This window comes from Leuresthes tenuis, unplaced genomic scaffold, assembly GCF_036924035.1.
Source record: "Leuresthes tenuis unplaced genomic scaffold, fLeuTen1.0.hap1 SCAF_10, whole genome shotgun sequence".
NCBI lineage: Eukaryota > Metazoa > Chordata > Actinopteri > Atheriniformes > Atherinopsidae > Leuresthes > Leuresthes tenuis.
The window spans coordinates 14,502,431-14,526,440 of NW_027325364.1; the positions used below are offsets into that span (position 1 = coordinate 14,502,431).

The 24,010-nt window shown below is 41.5% G+C and overlaps 2 protein-coding genes across 2 annotated transcripts; both read left to right on the forward strand.

Annotated features, from left to right (window-relative positions):
• The first annotated feature begins 3,996 nt into the window (after window positions 1-3,996).
• On the forward strand, window positions 3,997-6,386 carry gem (GTP binding protein overexpressed in skeletal muscle). The gene is made up of 4 exons (XM_072393281.1): window positions 3,997-4,790; window positions 4,996-5,072; window positions 5,168-5,372; window positions 5,471-6,386. The coding sequence occupies exons 1-4, from the start codon at window positions 4,436-4,438 to the stop codon at window positions 5,752-5,754; spliced, it is 921 nt and encodes a 306-aa protein (XP_072249382.1). The 5' UTR covers window positions 3,997-4,435; the 3' UTR covers window positions 5,755-6,386.
• Window positions 6,387-7,860: 1,474 nt separating this feature from the next.
• Window positions 7,861-21,490, forward strand: cdh17 (cadherin 17, LI cadherin (liver-intestine)). Its single transcript, XM_072394324.1, has 19 exons — window positions 7,861-7,928; window positions 9,266-9,322; window positions 9,767-9,862; window positions 11,266-11,403; window positions 11,521-11,656; window positions 12,435-12,593; window positions 12,981-13,133; window positions 14,579-14,784; window positions 14,912-15,043; window positions 15,126-15,276; window positions 16,072-16,281; window positions 16,373-16,449; window positions 16,524-16,712; window positions 17,651-17,895; window positions 19,500-19,627; window positions 19,716-19,940; window positions 20,060-20,170; window positions 20,495-20,611; window positions 20,777-21,490. Exons 2-19 carry the CDS (start codon window positions 9,275-9,277, stop codon window positions 20,857-20,859), a joined length of 2,604 nt encoding a protein of 867 aa, XP_072250425.1. The 5' UTR covers window positions 7,861-7,928; window positions 9,266-9,274; the 3' UTR covers window positions 20,860-21,490.
• Window positions 21,491-24,010: the final 2,520 nt, after the last annotated feature.

The following is a 24,010-nucleotide window of genomic DNA, read 5'->3' on the forward strand; positions in this document are numbered from 1 at the left end:
AAGCAGACTGTCCCCTCCGTGGTAAAAGCTGGTCATCAGTTTGCTGAAATCCAATGGGGAATATCGATTACCCGTGTCACCCTTTTTATGATTCATCTTTTTTCTCCTGCCCTGCTCTTGTTATGGATGGTTTGTTATGGATGTTCAGAGATAGATGCAGCAGAATCATCCAAATCCAACTGAAAACCAGAGCTTCAATCTGAGGTCAAAATCTGTTATAATATGTATTTTTACATGTTGAACACCGTATGCACTGAATAGCTTCCATTCTGATCAGACAATAAATGCAGTATTATGCATTACTGCTCGAGCATGACTCCTATTAAATAAACAACTGTAGAGGTGTGCTTAAGTCAGATTCTGTGCAAATTTCATCAATTTCATTACAGCCTGAACTACAGGATGCTGCTGATTGGGTTCACAACAGAACATCTAATCTAACTGCAGTGCACATTTCCAAACCTAAACCTACACAGTCACAAGTAATAGAGGCTGTAACATTTCTACATATAATGCACGTGTGTCGCTCAGATGGTTTTGCTCTGTAGTGATGGAGGTTCCTTTGCAGCCGAGCTGAGAAAATAAAATGCTTTGCTTATATGCTAAGCTCTTTGGCTTCCATTTAAACCTCAAGAGGTGAAAAAAATAATAGAAAATACAAACTCTGAAGCAAAAACCTCAAGGTCAAAGTCAGTTGTCTGCAACTTTCCCAGCAAGAGACATTCTGGCTGCTCACGAATGAACCATTTCTGAGAGAGATCCACCTGAAGCTGAAATACAGAGTCTTGGTTACTTGTTTTCAAGTGTATTTACCCTAAAATTTAAATTTGGCCTAAATCATATCAGATGAATTGATTTTAACTACACATCACAATACTTGTATTATGGCTGATGGCGAGCTTGGAGTATAAGTGGACATCAGATCAGACTGGTTAGCCTCCAGGTCTGAGTATAAAAATGTGCGGTCGTGTGTGGGGCCTTTACAAAACACTGTGTTTTGTATGAAGCAAAGAATAAAAAGGAAAGAGGTCACTTCCCACTCAGCTGGCATCTACAGCTATTAAGCGTCGCCCTGCCAGTCTGCAGCCAGCCAGAACACCCGCCCCCTCCGCCTGACCCTTGTCCCAGTCCAGCACTTAACAAGGATTTTAATGTGGCTCTGTCATCTGTCAACCAGATCAGATCAGAGCTGTAATACACAGCAGCAGGTCCCACAGATGAGGCCACAGCCCAATATAGAGGTCTTGGAAAAACAACAGTCGAAAGAGCAGAGTAATCTGACAATTTCTGTAATGACCTCCCTGCGCGCTGTCATTTGTTCTCTCGCTGGCAAATATACAGTAAATCTCATGTTTACAAGCTGAATGAGAGCGTGATGTCATGCAGGGTCTCTCTTTAGACGGGTCATTCACAAAATATCGACTGCTGGTTCCCAGTCCAGCATAATGCTATGCTGGTGTTCCTGCCATGAGACCTCGGTCTTAAATGCATGGCCTCCTCTCAAAGCTTTTATTATTTAACTCCTGACATGAATCCATGTAAAGACAATATTTGACCATGATAAGAATCTACAGACGCTACCCCAGTGTGTTAAATGGGATCAGTCAGTGGTGTGTAAGCCAGGGCGTGTTGATTCTTTCAAATAAAACTTATCAGCTTTGAGTCACACCTTGTTTCTTTTGGTTTAGAGCCAGCCTCCCCCCACGCCTTCATTGACTTTTAGTTTAAACACCACTAGCACAGACAGGTGTTTCTGCCTTATTTTAGCTTTCTGGTAAAAAAAAAAACCCAACATATATATCACACGCCCGTTGCCTTCAACTTGTTCATACAAGTGGTGGCAGTTCACGAGGATAAGTCCTTAGATACCACCTCTCGATACGATATGGAAGCTTTACGCCTTGACAAGGTCAAGACTGGAGAAATGAACATTTGGGAATAATTTATGGTGTCTTTCTTGGCCAGCGTTGCAATGTCTGTTAATCATCATCAGAAGCAGAGATTTGGATCAGTAGTCATCACGTTCAGTGAGGAAATCCTTCACCACAGTTTAGTGTAACTTTTAACAGAAGGGGGAAGATTTCTCTTGACTTGTTAACTCTGTGATCAGTTCAGTGGTTGTATGAAGCAATTGTGGGCTCTCTTGGCAAATGCTAAATGAAGCTGGGTCTTGAAGGAGTTTTGCTGTAAAATGACTTGAGAGATCATCATTGCAGAGGCCTGATCCAGAGACACTTGATCATCTAAAATGTCTTTTATGCTCAAGCAAAGTAAACACGAATTCATGAAAACGATATGAAGAAATTAAGAGTAATTTCATTGCAACAGTGGTTGTTTGCTGGTGATTTTCTCCCTTTTTTTGCTGGGTAAAGCCTCTTTGACGGGCACCAAATATCCCACTGTACAAGAAGAACCTTTTAAATGGAAGTTCCTCCTCATATAACATTCGAAAACGTCCTTCGCAGGCTGTGATGTTCAGGAAAACCCAGCAGGGATATTGTGATAAAGTTTTTTTTAATGGCTTATAATCGGTTTATCCACTTTACTTCATACTGGGGTTTTTGTCTGTTTTAGTAAATCCCCCACTTGTAGAGACGACTCCTGACACGTGCCTGTTGTATTCAGCTGGAGGGAGTGTAGGGGGAAAGAGCCATCCAGATGTGGAGAACAAAAGTCTGCACTACACAGCAGCTGCTAACATGTCTGCAGGGGAACAAAACATGAAAACTGAGCCCAGCTCCTTTAAAGGAGAAGGACAGAAGGGAAAATGTTTTTGATGTGACACGAGCAAGCAGATGAGGACAACCACTGACAATAATAATGGGTTTTTCTTCTACAAGATATTGACTTGATCTCTTTTCAGAAATGTTAATTCCTCAGAACAGCAGATACAAAATGCCAAGGACTTTCTCTGTATCGCTCTGCCTCCCTTCTTTCTTGCTCTCTCACAAGGACTTTCGTACAGACCAAAGCAGTCTGAATACACCGAGTATGTTTCTGTCACGCTCACGGTTCAGCAGGCATCTGCTTAAACCAGTTCCACAACGCACCCCGTACATTTTCATGTGATAGAAAAGATTAATATTTAGATATTCTTGGATATATATTTGTGTTGTAGGACTTTTTTTTTTTTTAAGCAGACATTGTGGGATCAGATCACATGGTAATTTTTCCCTTTTTTGGGGAAGGAAAAAGTGAGCTGACATGCAGGAGAGGGCCACAGACTGCGAATGAAACCTGGGGTGAGGACCTTCATCTTCATCACCTGATCTTCATGCTGCTGCTGTAGGTAATAGACTTTAACATAATGGGATGGACAGTTCAACACCTGAAGCCTGAAATGAATCAAGATTCTGAAATTTATTATTTTAATTTCATTTCACCAACTCAAACTTCTCTCCTCGCAGTTTCACTCCTAATTAAACCTTGATTTGAATGGTGTTTATGACCCAAAATCCAAAGTTGATTTTAATTCCTGGTATGTGAAGCATCTTTAAACACAGACGACGGTCTAAATTGTGGAAAACCCATTTTATTCACAAATAGGAATAATTCCAAGTATTTGGCAGTAACTAATGGATCACACCCAATAATTTAGATTTACATGTAGGATCTTAATCTGCAAATGGAAAACACATTATGTCCCATCAGAAATCAACTGAATGTGAGTGTATAAAATTGGAAGTACTGCAAAGAGTCAAACCTTACACATCAAATACTTTAAAGTAGTTAAAGTTACATTCCTCCACTGGAGGAAATCTATTAAGCGGACATCATGTAAACATAATAAAGCTCTGAAGTCTGGGTAGATTCTGTAATGTCATAGATTGTTAAATCCCTAAATCCCTCTGTCTCTTCTGGCACAAATGTAGCCCACTGCTTTGCCATGTGCACATAATTCAAAAACAGTAAATATCCCCCCTCTCCGCCCCCGCCTTTCTTCCCTTTATATAGACGGCAGGGAAACCCCATCGGAGCATTAGAGACATCCTCTGCTGGAGATTACAGAGACAGGAGGCAGCAGACAGACCACCAGATGTGGAAGACGCTCGGGGATTTACCGATCATTTTCCGAGTTTAACTTTATTTTTAATGCGGGATTCACGTCTCAGCTAACAGTTTGAATTTGCTTATTAATATTTTTTGGGGGGTTATTAGCCTTGTTGTGGTAACTAACTGCTGAGTTGTATCTGCAGAAAGGATGGAAAGGTTATAGAGTCCCTTTTATCATTTCAGGACACGGTTTAGGGCGCACGTTAGCTCAGTTTATGACGTTTTTGTGGATAAAAAGGTGTAAAAACGACTTTTAAGAAGACAGCAGGGATTTTTTTTTTCAAATATCCGTTTAATTTTCGAGGTTTTTTCCCTTTAAATAAGAGAGGTTTAAAACCGCTCTGTAGTTCCACATCTTCACCCGACTTTTGCCACTGGCACCATGTTATCCAGTGTGCGCCGGCACAGCCTCCGCCTGCAGACCGAGCTCCACCGGTGGAGCATCTGCGACCCGGGCAGCCACCTCCTCCCGGACAGCCTCTTCGGCCGGGTCCCCGCCTGCATCTCCCGATCCAAGTCCTGCGCCAGCTCCGCTGGTGAGTCGGAGGGAAGCCGCGGGAGCTGGTCGTCCGCAGACTCTGTCATTTCCACTGACTCGGCCGGGGATCCGGTGGAGCAATCCAGACCGTACAGGGTGGTGCTGCTGGGGGCCAGCGGTGTCGGGAAGACGGCTTTCGCCAGCATCTTCGCCGGAGCAGCGGACAGCATGGACAGCGATGACTGCGAGCTGTGTGGAGGTAAGACAGAGACTGCTGAAGAAAACCACCCGGAAATAACTTAAAATATGGTTCCACAAAAAGTTTGGGGAAAAAAATCTAAAAAGAAGAGCTTCTAATAATGTGATAATACTCTTAATTACTTTAATTATTTAGCTGAAAATAAATCTCTCCAAACAGAGCTCATACGCCGATGTAAATATCTTTCTCTCATGTTTATTTTCAGATGAAGTGTGTGAAAAAGAAATTGAAGTGGATGGGGAGCCTGCAATTTTAACCCTATTGGACACATGGGATGCAGAGGTGAGATGAAAACTGAATCAGAGGAGGGCGCACATTAGTGCGCACACTGTGGATGCGGTGCCCTTTTATTAACTGTGTGTGTGTGCGCTTTGCAGACTGACAACGAATGGACCCAGGAGTGCTACATGCAGACAGGTGATGCCTACCTCCTGTTGTACTCTATAACTGACCGGACCTCGTTCCTGCGAGCTTCAGAGCTTCGGATAACCCTGCGCCGCTTCCGGCCCGCCCGGCACACTCCAATCATCTTAGTGGGGAACAAGTGTGACCTGGTGCGGCGCAGAGAGGTGTCAACAAATGGTAAGGGGACGCAATCCCTGTCTCTTTAAGTCTTGAGCACACTTTAAGCCCAAAAGCAGCTGAAGGTGTCTGACCTCATCGTCTCATTCTTGTTTCAGAGGGCCGTGCTTGTGCAGCTGTGTTTGACTGCAAGTTCATTGAGACATCGGCTGCCATGCAGCACAACGTCTGGGAGGCTTTCTACGGCATCGTGCAACAGCTGCGTTTACGCCGAGACTCCAAAGAAGACAACAAACGTCGCAGGCACATAAACTCTAACCGGCGCCGCGAGAGCCTCCCTGTGAAGGCCAGACGTTTCCTCGACAAGATGGTCGCAAAGAACAATCCCAGTATGGCATTCTGGCTTAAATCCAAGTCCTGTCATAATCTCTCCGTGTTGTAGACGATCCACACCAAAGCTCTGAGCAGATGAACAAGTTACAGGCTGCAGAAGAGAATCTGTGGATAAGCCTGGAGGGAAGCCTGCTTCAGAGGGGCTACAAGTTGGATGGTTTAGTCCTTACTGTGTTAACCATCCACCCTCCACTCAGCTCAGCACGGCCTGGCAGCTGTATGCGCTGCCATCATACTGTGTGTTGCAGTCTAATCTAGACTGGATGGGCTGGACAGTCAGAAGTGATGTGTTGGACATGTCATGCCACTGAGACAGAAATGTTTGAGAGACAGGAGTTTGACTGGTGGAAACTGAGGAAAAGGAAGGGATTTTTGTTCATTCCTGTGTCAGCTTTTTCTCACTTTTCTCTTTTCCTAATGACTTTGCTCCAGCATTCAAGAAAATCTGTTGATTGTCCATCCCTAAGTGCAAAATATCACCGGTTGTAAGCTTTTGATTATTATATGTGATTAATGTATATGATTACTTCTGTGATGCCCATGAATTTTTTTCTTTGACTGTGTTTATAGCGTATTTTATTTTGCACTTACTGTAAGTACAAGGCAGACTGATAATGTGCTGTGTTTTGCTACTTGGAAGTAGTTTGACTATTGCTTGATGAAATAAAGTGACATCTTATTTAGAAGGAAAGATATTGTGCCCTTTTTTTTCTGTCAGCTCAGTAAAGAGAAATGAAAAGGGATGACTCATCTTTGTCACACAAAAGAAACACAAACAAGGTACAACAACAACACAACTAAGCCGATGACAGACGGGTTAGGTAGTGACTTTTAGAATAAAAACATGGTCCCTTTTCCGTGCGTGTGTCATTTGAATGGGTACAGATTTAACTGCTCGGAGACAGATCACAGATTTGGGTCACAGAACAACACTGAGCGTCAGGCCCTAACTCTCAAATCGACTCTTAGATTTATTTTTGTTCGTTTTTTTTTTTTCTTTTTCTTCTAAAGAGCAGTAAAATGCTAGAAAATATGTTGCCAAGGTAACAGTCCGGGGAGCCTAATAATTACTAGTGTGTGTCATCTGTATGTTGGATTCGAAGAAAGCAGGCAGATGGCGTTGGAGCATGTTGGCGAGGATATCAGGCGTCCTGTACAAAGGATCAAGGCAGAGCCGTGTACGGACCATATTTTACATAACAGTGTCACTTCCATCTGAATTCAAGGCTTCATCCATTAGACCATCAACACTACAGTCATAGGTTTTGGTTAAATAGTGAACCTGTGAAACAGTGACTCACTCACAGCTCGTTTGCTACAGTTGCAGATTCACACACTTCTCGTCTTTGTTGCCAAGCAGCTCTGTAAAGCTCTCATGATGCCAGCATGTGCATCAAGTCGCTAGATAAAGAAGATAATCCCAGCTGTATGTGTGGTGAGGTCACAAAGATGATGACAAGGTTAAAGGACAAACTAAAGACTTGTCGTTAACTCTTCAGGGCATTTTAAGATGTTTTTAGAAACTTTAGGTTTCGATGAGGTAGGAAAGTGTATCAGCAGCTGAGCTCAAGAGCGGTAGCCTAACCCTCTGTTTCGTGGGTGCCTTGACCTGCTGAATCACACTGATGACCTCGGAGCTTTGTGTTCTTGTAAGGCAATGGACTGTGAGTCCCATTGTCTACACACATCTTCTTATCAGTACAGCTACCAATGGAAAATCTGTCAGGAAACAGTGCAGAGGTCAAAGTCTGAGGGGAAATAAGAAGCTTAAGCTCTGAACTACAATATTCTGAAGAGATTGTTTCATTTTCACGCCACTTTTTCTTTTAGCGTTCCTCTTTTTGGTCTCATTTTACACAAACGTTGTACAGACATTAAAAATGTTTTCCTGTGTGATTCTTCTGTTGTTTCTTTCCCCAGAAGAATAACAATTTACAAGCTTATGACTTTCAATTTAACGTAAAATCAGCGACTAATAGTTGTCGGTTATGGGTTTGTCGTTCATAGTACTGTATGTATCATTGTTCTGCTCTTCCTGTGTCTATCTTTCATGTCAGCTGCTTTCCTATTGGTCAGCGTGCCATAAGGGCAGGGTGATTAGACAATCATTAGATCCAATAAAACATTGCTAGTTAACACTCTGTTAAAGTTTGACCAGACAGCGTAAGGCTGCTCCGATCACTCTGAGGTCTGACGAGTGACTTGCTCGATCTTTCCTGCAAGGTAAGTCACCTCACTCTCCTGTCTGCCGGTTTTCAGCTTTGTTGAGTGTAAGGAGAATTATTCGGGAGGTGTAAGTAGAAACAAAGTGGAGTGACTGTTGTTTTTGATAGATTGTATGATAAATCTGTCAGATATTTTCAGGTATTTGCAGAAGTGCTGTGATCTTGACTTGACTTTGGCAGGGCCTAGGATAAGGCGTTGGCAGATACCGACCTCTCGTTCTTTGTTGCTTCACTGCATGTTTCCAGCATCCGGTAACAATCCATATGGAGGACTAGATTTATTGACTGAGCTGATTAAATTCAATCTGACAGAGGTCATTCAGTAATTGAGCTAAGAGGCTGAAGAAAAACCCTTTCGGTTTATTTCTTACATGAAACATGGGCAATAAATCATTTCCTGACTGGAAGGTTTTGAAATCAATCTAGATGGAAGTTTAAAGAGCTTCAAACTCACAAAGGACTTGTTGGTTAAATGTCTCTCAATCAGCAGACATAGTTTGATACTGTAAGATAAAAAGCAAAAAAAGCTTTCAGGCAACCAAGATTTCTATTAATTAATAAGAAGTTTCAGTCAATATTGTTGATATAGTTGTGCTGTGCTACCAAAAGGTCATTGGTCATAACTCAATGTCACCTTCACTCAACCAGCTGACTTCACCTCTTTCTTTCAAACCCGCAAACATTAGCAACTCATTCATAAAAAGTTGATTAAACAGAGTCAGCAGCAAAATAAATACAGTCTTTGCTTGAATTTCTTCTCACATTTGGCAGCCAGATTTATTTCTACATGTTGATTATCAGTTAGAAGTCCTTTACTTGCTGTATTCTTCCGACTAAACTTGTTTTTTACGTGCCATTAACTGCTTTGCAAAGTGTAGTATTTCCGGAAAAACAAATTCAAAGATGGATCCTTTTTCCATGTACAAATACTACACATTCCCTTAAAATCACACTCACACAAACACACAGCCAAGCTTGTAATTGCTATAAAATCACCAGGGTTACAAATTTGTCATGACCTTTGCATACCTGCGTCACATTTATACCCATCAGGATCTGAGCTACAGGAGTTTCTCCGGTGTGTTCAGGTCACTGGTTCACCTGGTTGCGAAGGTGGAGTCACACGTATAGGCTGAAAGTATGTGAAGAGTGATCTTCAATGCTTGTATTCAAGGACACATTTTCTTTGCCAGAGAGGCCCGCTAAGTTTAAATGTTTATCATTGACAAGATTAGTTATATAAACTCGTCCTCATCATGTCACATCATATCTTAAACCTCCTTCAGCGTTTTTTCTGACTCTTCTCTCCCACATCTCTTCCTCTTCCTCCTCCAGACCGTGATAATGCCACCCATGGTGCATCTGCTCTTGCTCCCAGTCCTCATCAGCATTGTGAGTACACAGCACCACCAACTGCTTCTGCTGTCCCTCAATACATATTCATTATAAATACTCAAATGCACGAAGCTGTTAAAAGACGTGTGAACCACTTGGTGTGGATTAATACTTTTTTGCTGATAATTGTCTGCAATTTGAAAAAATAGAGTTTTAAAGGAAACCTACGGTGACTTATTTAAATGACTGAAGTGAACTGTGGAAGTGTTGCTAAACTCAAGGTTAGCTGTTTGACAGTAGACTTTGCTCTCTCATTCCAGGAGGAATATAGGAATTCCACCATTGTCGTGTAATTTTGGTTCAATAAATAACTGCCCCCAGTGCTTGACTTGATTCGTGTTACGACACAGAGCTAAAGTGAAAAGTAGCTGTGAGGTTGACAGGTTGAGTTTTACATCCGGCTGAATGTGACCTTTGACCCGTGTTTCTGTGCTGTGATAGGCTGGTGCGAAGGACCTGGAGGAAAAGAAGGGCCCATTTATGAACACACAATTAGATGTGCCAGAGGGGACACCAGTGCCCTATGCAATATATCAGGTACTGCACACACAGCAGCAGCTGTACAAAAGTACAATCAAATCAAATGATTTCAACTCGTATTTGAATTAGATGGGAACAAAGAAAACAAATGTTGAATCTAAGGTTTTATCTTCAATAATTGAATTTGATGAAGGCAACATTTTAAGAAAGTTGGGAAAGGGGCCAAAAATACCTACAATTGTTGGTGAATGCTATTAAAATAAAAAATGACCTGGCAGCGTGTCTGTATTTGTAAAGACAAAACTGAGATCATTCTGTTTGGCAGCAAAGAGAAGAGGGTCAGCACTGGTAAATACCTTGAGACTCGGGCCCTTACAATCACTGACCAAGTTCGTAACCTTGGAGTGTTGATAGACTCAGATCTGACTTTCAGCAGCCACATCCAGCTTTTTGCCAACTCAGAAACATCAACAGAATTAAAGGTTTTCTCTCCCAAAAAGACCAGGAGAAACTCATCCATGCATTCATCTCCAGTAGACTCGATTACTGTAATGGTCTTTTAACTGGACTTCCCAAAAAGAGCATTAAACATCTGCAGCTCATCCAGAACGCTGCTGCTGGAGTTTTAACCAGGACTAAGAGTTTTGAAAACATCACACCTGTTTTAAAATCTTTACACTGACTTCCAGGCAGTCACAGAATATATTTTAAAAGCCTTCTGATGGTTTACAAATCTCAGAACAGTTTAGGCCCAAAATACATCTGTGATATGTTCAGAGAATATAAACTCAGCAGAGCTCTTAGATTCAAGGACTCAGGTCAGCTGGTCCAGTCCAGAGTCCAGACTAAACATGGAGAAGCAGCATTTAGCTGTTATGCTGCAAACAAGTGGAACAAACTGCCAGAGGAGATTAAACTGTCACCAAATGTAGACCTTTTTTAATCCAGGTTAAAAACATTTATTTTCTCATGTGTCTATGCATGAAATCTGCACGGTATCTTTTAACTTATCTTGACTGTTGCTTGTTTTTATTCATTTTAATTCATTTTAATTATTTCATTTCTTTATATTTATATTCCTTTACATATTTTTAATGTTTTTTCCACTCCCCGCTGCAATGCTTTTATTTCATGTAAAGCACTTTGAATTGTTTTGTACATGAAATGTGCTATACAAATCAATTTGACTTTGACTTTATTATGACAGGACATTTAAATAATTTTTTTTTGAGTACTTGAGTACATGTTGAGTTCTTCTTCTATGGTCGTCTCTTTAGCGCTCACTATGCACAGAACATTTGCCATGTATGGGTTTTAAAGGATGTCATCATGTGTTGTCACTTAAACCACATTCTCTTGCAAAAGTTTTCCTTTGTCATTGGTTATATTAAACAACTGAAAAGTAATCCGTTATTATGACCACAAGTCTTCTAATTTTACTTCTCGTCTTCCTCTTTTAGTTTCAGGTGGCACATCCTGATGTGAATGGTTTCAGGCTTAGCGGCGAAGGTAAAGACGACATTAAGATGTCAAACGATGGGTGGCTTTTCCTGGAGAAATCTCTGGACTGGACACAAGATAACCATTACGTCATCATGGTATCAGGATCTCTCTGTCCCTATTAAGACAGTAATTATACTGATGAATTGTAGTAGCAATACAACACGTATTCATGCCCAGCATGCTTGTGTTTGTTTGTGTGCACCTATATCCAGGTGGAGGCATTGGCTGATGGTGTAGTGGTGGATGACCCAGTTTATGTGACCATAAATGTTTTGGACATCAACAACAATGCTCCACGCTTCAATCAGAGTAGCTACCCAGCTCTGGTTAAAGAAAGAGGTCCAGCAGGTGCGGGTTTCATAGGAGGAGTGGGAGCAAAAGATTAGAACAAAAGAAAGAGTTTCTTCTTATGAACGTGTACCTCATATGCCTCATCAAAGTTTCTTTCGAAAGCATTCCTGTCTTTACTGGACTGTAGAGGACAGGGAGTTAAAGATCTATACTGTTTTGAATAGTTTTCAACACCTAATCCATATCTAAGTCATGCAGAGCCTTTTTCAAAGTTCCCTGAATTGTTTTATTGTTTTTTTTTTCCATAGCTGTGAATTGGAGCCATTCAAATAAACTTGAATTGAACTGTAGTTTGAAAATAAGCGATACGCCTTACGTCCATGAAGATTATGCTCTAAGTCATATTGAAATACGATGCTTACTTCTACTATAAAGCTGGTTGATATTAGCAGAAATAAAAGTGGAAAAAACTGAAGTTGAATGGTGTTAGAAGACTGCTGCTTGGTTGTGAGTTTAGGTGTCTTGGATATGAGTTACTAGCATACATAAACAAGAAGAAACGGTCCTGTTAAAGCTGTTTTGATAAATGTTTATTATCTCTGTCATTGGATTTTAACGTAGGAGACCTATCTGTCCCAAAAATGGCAGAAAAAGTTTGTGTACTAATGCTCGCAAACTGACTTTTGCAATTTTAAAGAATTTTTTATATTTTATATTTTGTTCATATACTAATGTAAAAACTTTGATCCAGTCAGTATAGCTCGCTGTTTTGAGCTACTAAACTTCACCTTTCACTCTGATCAGAACCTCACATTGGCTTTCTCTGTTGTTTCAGATGTCCCCTTTGCCCAAGTGTTTGCATCGGACCTGGATGACCCAGAGACACCCAACGCTCGTCTGCACTACAGCCTGGTCAGCCAGATCCCCAACAATCACAACATCTTCCTCTTCCAGATTGACCCCGACACCGGAGCAATCTCCACCACAGAAGAAGGTAACGTGTACGCACAAACAAGCACAAACAAGCACAAACACAAATGCACACACACTGTAGGTGCAGTGTGTGTGGGAAAGTCTGTAATCTACCCATCTCTGCCTGTAATCTGGCAGTATAGCACCATGGTGAACCCAGATTACACAGCTCATCACATGTGCTCAAGATTAACGCTGATCGGAGGCAGATTGCCTAAATGTGTCGCGTGATGTTGATTCTCACTGTTCTGTGTGTGTGAGAATGTAAATTACTTGTAAACCAGCTGCTTCTATTAAAACATGTCTGTAATGTGCGTCCGTGTTCACGTTCAAGATGTGTGTGTGTGTGTGTGTGTGTTTGTGTGTGTACTTATGTTTGTTGACATTTTATGTGTCTATTTTTTAACAGGGAAGCAGAGGCTGAAGGCCCGAGAGGGAATCCAGTATGGCAGGGGGGAAGATCGGAGCCTTGATGCTCTGAAAGGGAAGTTTGATGAGTACTGCTCAGCGCAGAAGGTCCCTTACGAACAAAACCCCTTCTTCACCTGCGTGGAGAGAGCAGGTTTGTTTCCACAGAAGTCCACAGCAGAGCTGAAACATCTTGTAACTAACTCTTTATTTAGAAGATCGACAGAATGGGTGATATATTTAAAGTGCAGAATATTTGGGCACCAAAGGAAGACGTCTCTGTTCTTTACAGACAGAGTGACATTTGTTTCCTATTTTAATAGATTCTTCCCTCGTTCTCTGGGCTGCTGGCTGTCAGTCCTTTCCGAAACAAATCAGCCTTTTTTAGCTGTTCATTTGCAAACATCTGGTGATGAATTTTGTGTGAGGATGGAGGCAAAGTTTTCTTCTAATGACCTTTCCGTGATGGCCATATCTGTGCAGATGTTGCTGCAGCAGCGCAGAACTTCTTTTTCAAACAGGAACTTTGATGTGTGTCAGGCAATTCTATAAGCAGTTCTGCCTAAAAGTTGCAGTTCTTCAGATCTCAATTTGACCCTCCATATTCTTCTGGGCATCTGCTTAGAGGAGCCCATCGCTGTTGACTGTCAAGACGAAAACCTTAAGTAGTTTACAAATGTTCATGATCTGTCCCTTCCTACTGACTGCTGTTGACAAGCAATATCACTAAAAAGCTAAATAAGGTCTGAGACGTTGTTTACAGTTTTCCTAAATAGAGAAATTGATTAATGAATGAATGAATTAATACTTCTGGATATCTATTCTGCTTAAATGCATTGAGGAATTGGTGACCTCTGGGCTTTTTTTCTCCTGGTGTTTCATAAATGGGGTGAATGGCTTAATTGAGGAAATAATAGTAATTGTTACAATGATGGGGGGAAAAAAAGCATATTCTAACTGGGAGTGAGATTCCCTCAAAGTCTCCCAGTGCAGATATGTGAATATTGCAAGCAGAAACTTACACTGGAACCTGAAAACTTTCCTTTTCTTGAAATATGTATTTGACTAATTTTCTTTAAACTAAACAAAGCAGCAGCTCAGACATGACATGTTGAAAAAAAAACGGGGAACTAAAAATAGTAGGCATGTTCCTCATTCAGATTTAAATTTATTGGAGCGGGAAGCACAGTACCATCTATTTTATTCTTGAGAGCAGGTGTTATATGAACACAATGCAGAATTTCAAACTGAATAGATTTAGTTGGGTTACAAATGGAAACATAAATGTTTCTAAGATCTTAAAAGTCATCTCAACTGAGAGATTTGTGTTTGAGCTCTGGACACTGAATGATGGATGCTGTTAAAGTAGAGAAGCAGTGACTGTGAGGACTGTGAGCGGTTAGTGCTGGTAGTTTAACTTACTGAGTGTTGAACTGATTAGTTCAGCCAGCAAGTGCAGTTAAGCACATTACATGTGGCTCAACTTTCTGAAATTAGACATCGACTAGAATGTTTTTGGGGCGTTCATCCTCCCCAAGACTCTTGGCTGGCCACACTTTGATTCTAATTGCAACCTTTATTTTCCGCCTGTGGTGTTAGAGATGAGGAGACAGAACATAGACCCCATGGAGGACCCGGACTACACCCTGATTGTGCGTGTCCAGGACCTGGGAGGAGCTTCAGAGACGGCACTGAGCGGAAGCACCAGAGTACAAATTGTTGTGCTAGAGAACCTGTGGTTCAGCCATGGGCCCATAACTATTAAAGAGAACTTAAAGGGTGTTTACCCTCGGGTCATTGCAAAGGTATGGTTGGCTTTTCACGGCCAAGCCACACAATTCTCATAAAACCCACCCAGACCGAACACATCTACAATACAATTAGCAACTGACCATCATAATATGGGCCCTTCTCTCTTTTCTCTGCATTCAGGTCCAGTCTAACGACCCCAATGCCATCTACACTTTAGTGCAGAAAGAGCGAGAGCTGAAATTCCCCTTCATGATCACAGAAACTGGAGAAATACTGCTGACTGTGGAGCTGGACAGGGAAGAAAAGGACATGGTAGAAAACACGTCTATAGTTTGTACATTAAATCTTCCATAACAGACCACAATGAGGTATAACTTGTATCGCTCTTTTTCAGTACATCCTGGTTGTGTTTGCAAAAGATCACAACGACAAAGAGGTGGATCCACCCATGGAGATTCAGATCTTGGTGGAGGATGAGAATGACAACCCACCAGTGTGTGAAAATGAGGAGAGTGTGCTTGAAATCCAGGAGGAGGCGCCTGTAGGTAAGATGTGAATGTGTGTGTGTGATGTTAGAAAAAATCTTTTCAAGGCACCGAGTGTGCCATAACTTTTCCTCAACTCCTTTTTACTTCTTCTTTTTGCTTTGAGCTGTGTGTTCTGTGTCTGGGCACTCGTAAACTAAACTGACACATTATTTACACTTGATTCACAGTTAAAAGCAGCATTAAAACAAACAAAGGAATGGAAAAAGTTCTTTAATAAGCAGGGAAAATCAGTCACATTAGTCATGTACTTTACAACAGAGGATGAAATCCTTGCTGCAGCCGACCAGGATTGGAGCCTGATCCTTGGCCCCCTGCATCGTGTCTCTCCCCTTCTCGCTGTCAGCACTGAATTGTCCATGTAAAATCAATTTTATCTGTTGGTGTGAAGTCCCCCAGGTAATTTCATTAACAAAAATCCCAATTACGTGATAGCAAAGCAGTATGTTATACAGATAGCAGAAATGGAACGCTTGGAAACAAAACTCTAGACAGTGAATTCCTGCTTTATGACCAATCAGTACACCAAATAGCAGACTTTCAGGAGGGGGGCCTTAAAGAGACAGGGTCAAAAATGGTCAATTTCAGGCAGGTAAAAAAAATAGATATAGTATTTTTTTGTAAAACTGATTTATTAATACCCTCAAAGTAGAACTAAAAGCTCGTAAATAAGCATGAAATGGGCTCTGTAAGTGGTTTAATGTTTCATTTTAAGATGGAGTCCTCTTGAATTCAAGAGGATTTTTAAGTTGTGAGACGTGTATTGATAGGTTTTCTTACAAATTTCTATTCCAGGCAGCGAGGTAGGACAGCTGTTGGCCCATGATGACGATAAAGAAGGGACATTGAATTCTCAGCTGACTTATACCATCGTGTCCCAAAGTCCACCAGCTGCATCCGGCTCCTTCTCCATCGATGAGGCTTCTGGAAGAATTCAGACGTTGCGCTTGCTTCGACGAAAAGAACAGCAGATCTACAACCTCAATGTCAAAGTCAGCGACTCAGGTAACACAAACACTGCTTGCAAACACACCTGTAGGCAGAGTTCAATCATTTTTTTCACCCCAGAATGAGGCACTCATGGCTTTTGGCACAGATTTCAGCACCGTTTGTAAGTTGGTCATCAAGGTCATCGACGTCAACAACGAGATTCCTGTCTTTGAGAAGAACGATGTAAGTATTCGAGCCACCGCTCATGTTAATTGTGCTCTTTGAACGATGTTCTCACTGTGTGTGTCGATGTGCAGTATGGCAGCCACAATTTGACAGAGGACACACCTGTAGGACACACCGTGCTGACCATCACAGCTACAGATGCTGATGACGCCGACAGCGGAAGTTCGCATATTGAGTTCCACATCTCTGCAGGCAACGATGATGAAGTTTTTACTGTGGAAACTGACGGCACAGGTGTTGGTCATCTGGTCATTGCTAAGGTGCAGTATCTCTACTCACACCTGCTCATCTAGAATGTATAGAATTTGATGCCAGCAACACACTCGTAGAAGTTCAAAAAGAGGAAAAAAAATGACAAATAAGTATATAGAATATATAAGAAAAATTGTTGTAGGAGATACAATCAGCAGATTACAGGTTACCAGTGAGGGTGTCAGGATTATAAATGCAGTATCCACCAAAGGCTGAATCGTTCCAAGCAAGTAAAAGGTTCCAAGAAAGTATTTCTCATCTAAAATTGTGAAGAACTTTGGTCTTTTTAACATCTACAGAGAGTAATATTATGAAAAGATACTGGGATTCTGGGGAAGTGTCAGTGCATAAAGGCCAAGGATGGAAACCATTGGCAGATGCTTGTGACCATTGAGCTCACATGCAGCATGGCATGACAGCAGGAGGCCATACATCAGCTCTGGTCAGCAACACTGCTGAGTTTTTGAAACATGAGCTCATCTCAGATGCACAGAGAGACAGAGGACACGTTTTCTGTGGTCAGATGAGTCCTCCTGTCAGCTGCCTTTTGGAGGGGTGGGCTGGCTCTATGTGTCAAAGATGAGAAAGACTTTCCAGTCTGTTAGCAGTGAGATGATAAGGAGGTGCATCAGTGCCCATGGCATTGGACAGTGGGCAATGTCAGACCTGATTTTGCATAACTTACAACAGCGTGGTTTCACTGGCACAGAGTATGTGAGTTTGATTGGACTGCCTGCAATCCAGATCTGTGTCCTGTTGGGTCCTGCAGGCTTCTGTGTCCAATATACATATGATACTGAAAGAAACCTGTAGCAGCAGCTAGTACACATACGATAGCAATAGAGTGTTCAGACCTAGTAGTTGTGACTTTTAGGATCCTGAAAACCTTTTTCTGCTCCTCTGATCCGTGCAGCTCTTTCTAACTAGCTCACATCTCCCTCAACAGCCTCTGGACTTCGAGTCCTCGCCCACCTACAAGCTCCAGATCGATGCTCGCAATCCAGAGCCTCTACAGAAGGGTCTGGAGTACGACAGTGGGGCCACCGCCATCGTCTCCGTGTCTGTCTCTGATGTGGACGAGGCTCCAGAGTTCAGCCTGGACATCCTCGATGTGACTGTACCTGAAAACACCACCAAAGGATCCGTGCTGCTCACTGTGATGGCAATGGACCCAGAAGGGAAAGAGATCAGGTAAATGGGATGCTCAGCTGTTTTACTCAGAACTGCTTTAAATATGATGGTGTTACGGGGACTTTTTGTTGTCATAATTTTACACAAACACACTAAAAGCAAAAATAAAATAAATCCCACTGACAAGTATTGCCAACTTTGCAGTTTACTTTGAGTTTAAAAAGTTAAAAAAACTGTATTCCTCGTTTGTGTAGATTCAGTTGAAAACCACATTGCCCAACTGTTGCATGTTGTAAAACCGTGGGCAATATACAAGTTTATATTCTATTTGCAACCCTTTTTTATATTTAGTGTCTATTTTTTTAGGTTTGTGCTTAAAAAAATGTTAATACGAAGAATCTAGAATGAATGAAAAAAAGAAAACCCAACCATACAAACTACAAGGAGGCAGACAGATTATTTTAAAGAAAGAGAAAGAAAGCTGGAGTTTTTCTTTTTGACAATGCACTCCACTTGAGGGTGGGGATTGGCCACACAGTCAAGCTAAGATTCACGAGGTAAGTCAGAATCCTTGTGTATGAACTGAGCCAGGAAAGTCCCCCACATTGTCCCAAATCTGTTATGTGGGTTTGAGTTTGTACAGTCTCTCCATTAGAATAACAGACTAAATCTGCTGAGGCAAACGTACAAAACTGTGTGACGTTGTAGATTTCCTGGTCAATAAGTTTCTTTGCAATCACTCTTTCAAAGTGCCCAACAGTCACCAAATCAAATGAAAGTTAAAAACTTTCTGCAGCGCATCTTAATACTGCCAGGTTGTAGTTGGATGCAATAACAATGAAATACGACTTTTTAGAGCCATTTACAAATTACAGGTCAGAATTTGCTGGTAAAAATGAGAAATCCTTTGGACTTATCTGACTGATGGGATGCTGATGGGAAGGCACATTTCGCACAAGTTGCTTTTGAGTGATGATGAATCTCCTTGAGTTGAGTTAGTCTTTAGTGAGTTTAAACAGAACCGCACCTGAGACTTTTCCTCCTCCCACCTCTTCGCTTATGCTTTGGCTCGAGTTTTTCCAGCAGAACTTTTGATTTTAAATCTTTGGTACTGAAAGAACAGAATAAGCCGAAAGAAAGTTGGCCACATTCCTGTCATTTGGAAGCACAAAAAGTGACCAATTCTGACCATTCCTTTAAATGGGATTCACTTTATTGGTAAATTGTTTTATTTCAGAAAAACTATAGCATGCATTCTGAAGCATTTATTAGGTTGATTTGGCAGTACTTTTACTCTGCTGATAATTAAATTTTTTTGGCTGATGGATGGCATAGCTGGCTGCTTTGTCCACATTTTTCCTGAGGCCGCACTCAAGAGATAAACGATTAAGTGTATTATAGCAGCCTGAACAAAAACACACCACAGGCAAAGCTTTGGTAACTTACTGAGGACATTGATCCACCAGATGAATGCTAATGGCTGTTAGTTTGGAGTTTCAACTGTTGGGGTTGTCACGTGTACACAGAATATTTTATTGATTTGCTTCGGCAGCCATTGTCCCCACTGATCACAGGTTCAGTGTGTGGCATATCACAGTTGAGCTCTTGTATTGTACGACTGAGCGTGTGGCTTTTACGGCTGATGACTGTGTTTTTGTGTGCAGTTTTAAGTTGGAAGGTGACACTGAAGACTGGCTGGAGATCAATGCTGCAGGAGAGATCAAGACAAAAGACAAGCTGGACAGAGAGAAACTGGAGTCTTTTGATGTCACTGTCACTGCATTTGAGAAGGGTGAGAGAGGGTATGATCACAGCTAAAAGTGTTGACCTGAGAAGAACAATTCAAGGGTTTTCATTTTTCATTTGATTCCCCTCTGAAGAGAATCCCAAGAAGTTCTCTGAGCGCGTCCTCCATGTGCATCTGCTGGATGTCAACGACAATGTCCCCAAACTGACAGAGACGCAAGCCTTCATCTGTACGAAGGACCTAAAGCCTGTAATCATCAAGGCCGAAGATAGAGACAGCGCTCCATTCTCCCACCCTTTCACCTTCTCCTTCGCTGACAGCAAGAGATTCCCCAACTGGGAGCTGCACAAAATTGATGGTAAGGTTGCATATTTGTCACACAAAACCAACAAAAAAGAAGACGGATTGATGCAGAAATTAAAATTTGTACCTCTTAGATTGGTGTATATTTCTTGCTTCCCTATGTGTGTCATACAGATATGACAGCTGAACTGCGCCTGAAGAAAAAAACAGTTCAAGATACAACTTTCTCTCTTAACATCAACATTAAAGACAATGCAGGAGTTGGAGTCACACAGGCATTTGAGGGTGAGTTGCTTATTCCTTAAAGGACATTACTCTACACAAATTAATCACTTTAAAACCAACAATAAATTTATCTGTGAATCAAAGCCCTGCTTGATTTTACCACTTTGACCAGTGAAACCTCCTGCTGCCACGAACACTTATCAACAGATCAGCTAAATAGTCAGATATTTCCCACAGGAGTTGAGATATTAAACTGACAGAAAGGTGAGAAAATGTTAGACTGAAACTCCTGAGACGGCACCAAGACTAAAAACCAGCGATTGCATGTTTAAAGTCCAATGACACCTTGCTCTACATCCTGCACGTCTCCTCTTTGCGTTCCAGTGAGAGTGTGTAACTGCACAGAGCTGGGCCACTGCTACATCCCACCTCATGGAGTGGGATTCAAAGCTGGACTGGGAACTACTATCGGGGTCCTGGCGGGCGTTCTGGGATTCTGCAGTAAGTCTGACAAACACCATGCAAAGCTGTCATCTGGCAAAACAAACTCACTGAACCGTTGTCTGTTAAGCTGAGCAATGATGTCACTGTGCAGTTTTTTTGTTCCTGTCTGCATTTTAGCCCCTGCTGTAACTGAATTCTGTTTTATGTCTCCTCCTGTTGCAGTTATCAGCTTCATCATTGTGATCAAACGCTCAGATAAAAAGCGCAAGAAAGCCGGGTCTGAAGAGAACGACGCTATGATGTAGAGACACAGATGTGACATTTTATTTATATACAGTAACATCAGAAATTAGCCCCAAGGGGCTTTGCAAGTTGTACAACATACATGCGGCATTAGATATGGATCTAAGACCTTTAACAGGTAATTATGTGTTTGTGAGAACACATTTTGAACAATCCTTTCACCAACGTTAATGATTCAGCTGTTTTTATGGTGCCTTTTAAGTCTCTGAGCAAAGTGGATGCAACTTAGTCTCCACAACCAAGACAAGCTTATTTGCAGCCTCTTTTCTCTTAATCAATGAGCTTTCACTGTCAAAAGAACTCAGGAAATTATACAAATAAGTGAATAAACCATTTTAAAGTCCCTAAAACTGGGGTTTTTACTTTAGCTTTAGTTTTGTGCAGTTTTAGAGAGTTTAGCTTGAGCCCACAGCTTGTTGACTTATTATACTGAAATTTTATTCACAGATTTGGCCTGTTTCATTAGCATTTTCATCAGCTGCCATGATTGAACATTTTTTTTTAGCACAGAGTCTGCTGTGTTATCAGGTCTCCTGCTGAAGTTTAGCGACATCATAATGAACAATAATTACTGTGTTTTTGTAAACAGCCTTTACTGCTTTGTTCTCAATAAACAAAGAAACTGGGAATCACTCTGTATGTGTCTGTATGCTCGTGCAAGTCAGGGCAGCATGAGGTGCCGCAGGTGACGGGTAACAGAAGGCAAGCGTCTCCTCTTCCCCTTCATACACGCAGCTTCTCTGTGATTTCTTCATTTAGTGTTTACTCTGCATTTGCAGTGTTGTCGCATCCCCTCCTCCTTCCCGCTGGTCCCTCGCTGAGTTGTTGAGGCCACAGCACGGCCACTCAGAGATGCTCTGAGTCATTTCTGACAGTGGGAGACAGGCCACAGATTGATGGTGGCACTGAAAGGAGGGTGGCATGATTGTGGGCTTTTATGCTGCACAAAGAGGCCTCAACACACATGCATGTGAGAGTTTATGTCGGGGGGTGGGGGGGCACACGTGCTGCCATAAATATACATCCCTCCCATCCATGTGTCACGTTTGTGATTTTGTGTGTGCGCGCATTTGGGATGAGTCACTAAACAGCCTGCTGCAGCGTCTAACTCCAAACGGAGGACCATGTTGGAGGCGAGGGAGGGGACTGAGCCACAGCCACACAGTGACCAGCTCAACATAGAGCCTCTCGACTGTTTATGTCTGCACTCCATCTGTATCTGTTTCCCGGCGACACTTTCCACAACAACACCTATACAAAGTTGTGCAGAGGTGGGGGAAGAAGTTGAAAGGTTGAAGGACAGAGGAGAGGAGGTGGAAGAAAGACAGGGAGAGTAAACTACGTGACGGATGACCGCCAAACTTCACCGTCACCAATCACGCGTGCGTGTTGTTGTCAATAAATCAGATCTCTGCTAGAGAGGCCTTTTGTCCTGATATAGAAGTACTAGAAGTAACAGTAATTGTAAGTACTAGAAGTAATACTACCATCACAATAAAAGGTGATTTGTTGATTCACAGCTCATAGTACAAGTTATTAGCCCTGTTTTATATAAAGTCGTGGACCTCAGTGATCCCATCACTGTGTTATCATCAGGGAAAACGCTCCAATTACAGCAAATTCATTTACGTTGGAAAATTATAATAAATACATGAGATACCCCACCTGTGGCAACAGTTCTTACTACAGTAAGTGAAGCACTCCGGTGGTGTTGAGGATCTTTTCAAAATTGATGGAGTTATGAAAGCAGAAAAGTGCTGTCACTTTTTTTGAATCCATCAGTACCATCTGGAAAACATCTGATTGGCAACGGCTTAATTTTCCTGCATGACAGTGATCCCAAACATACTGCCAACGCAGTATAAGCATACCTGGATAGAAAAACACATGGTGGAACACTAACAGTCATGGACTGTCCCCCCCCAGAGCCAATACTTCAACATGACCAAAGCAGATGATCCCACCATCTTGACAGAGAAAGAAACAAAACCTAACCACCATCCAAATAAGAAGCTTTGGAACGTCCCTCAAGAGGTCTGAAGAACTATTCCTGAAGACTGTTTAAAGAGATGACAAGAAATCTAGTCTAAAAAGGTTCAGACTGTGTTGAAGAATAAAAGTGCTCAATTTCCTGTCATTATTTAAATAAATTAGGAGTGACTTGACCTGAGCTTGTTTATTTCTCGACAAGCTCTTAAGTTCAGTACAGGATAAATTTGCCTGCTTCTGCTCGTGTAAGATTTGACAAATCTGCAGTGTGTGTATTTCCCCTGATACAAACTCTCTCTTTACTTTATAACATAATATAATTCTGTTTACTAAAGACTGAAACTATGGAATTAAAGGCGTATCCCAAAAACAATGAATCTATGAAATAAAAAGAAACTTGAGGAACAAACACGAGAAGGGATCGATGAAAGCCTAAATGAGTGTATAAGAATGTGTATATAGAAAAATATATTATACTAGTAGGTAGATATATTTTTGAAAAGTGAATCAAGGTGTTTATCGACCCGTTTTGTTCCCTGTCTTTTTATTTCCTTATTCTAGATCTTATGCATTTTCATTTACATAATTATTCTTTCATGTAAACCCTTCTCTTTTTTTATACTGCCTCAATTTCAGCAACAAGATTTACTGTTAAAAACTTTGAGACAAAATCCTTTTTAAGTCCTAACCTACTACAAGCAAAGTTTTGGCTGCCCCTGGTGCCAGACAGCATTGATCTGTTGAGCTCCATGTTGTGACATTTTCCATCAGTAAGTCACTTTGAGTATGTGGGATGATTCTTACTCCACATCCTGCGTTTCAATCCCACAGAACGGAATAAGCGTGTAAACAAAGTCCTGGAAGGACGTCAGTGCTGCAGGGGAAATGGGCCGCGTAAAAATACGGCACAGGGGTGTTTATTTCCAGTAAACTGACTCAGTGTCATCTAAACACGCCGGTTTATCTGTACACCTTCCGGACTCTCTGACAGTACGTCTGTGTTAGGATAAAAAAAAAACATGTAGACACTGTGATGAACCACATGTTATTATACAGTCACCTCAGGTACAAAACAGTAGAGAAGACACAACGTTCTCCTTCAGAAACATACAGGATTATAGTAAATTAATGAACTTTTTGGTTGAATATTATCAACAATCCTAC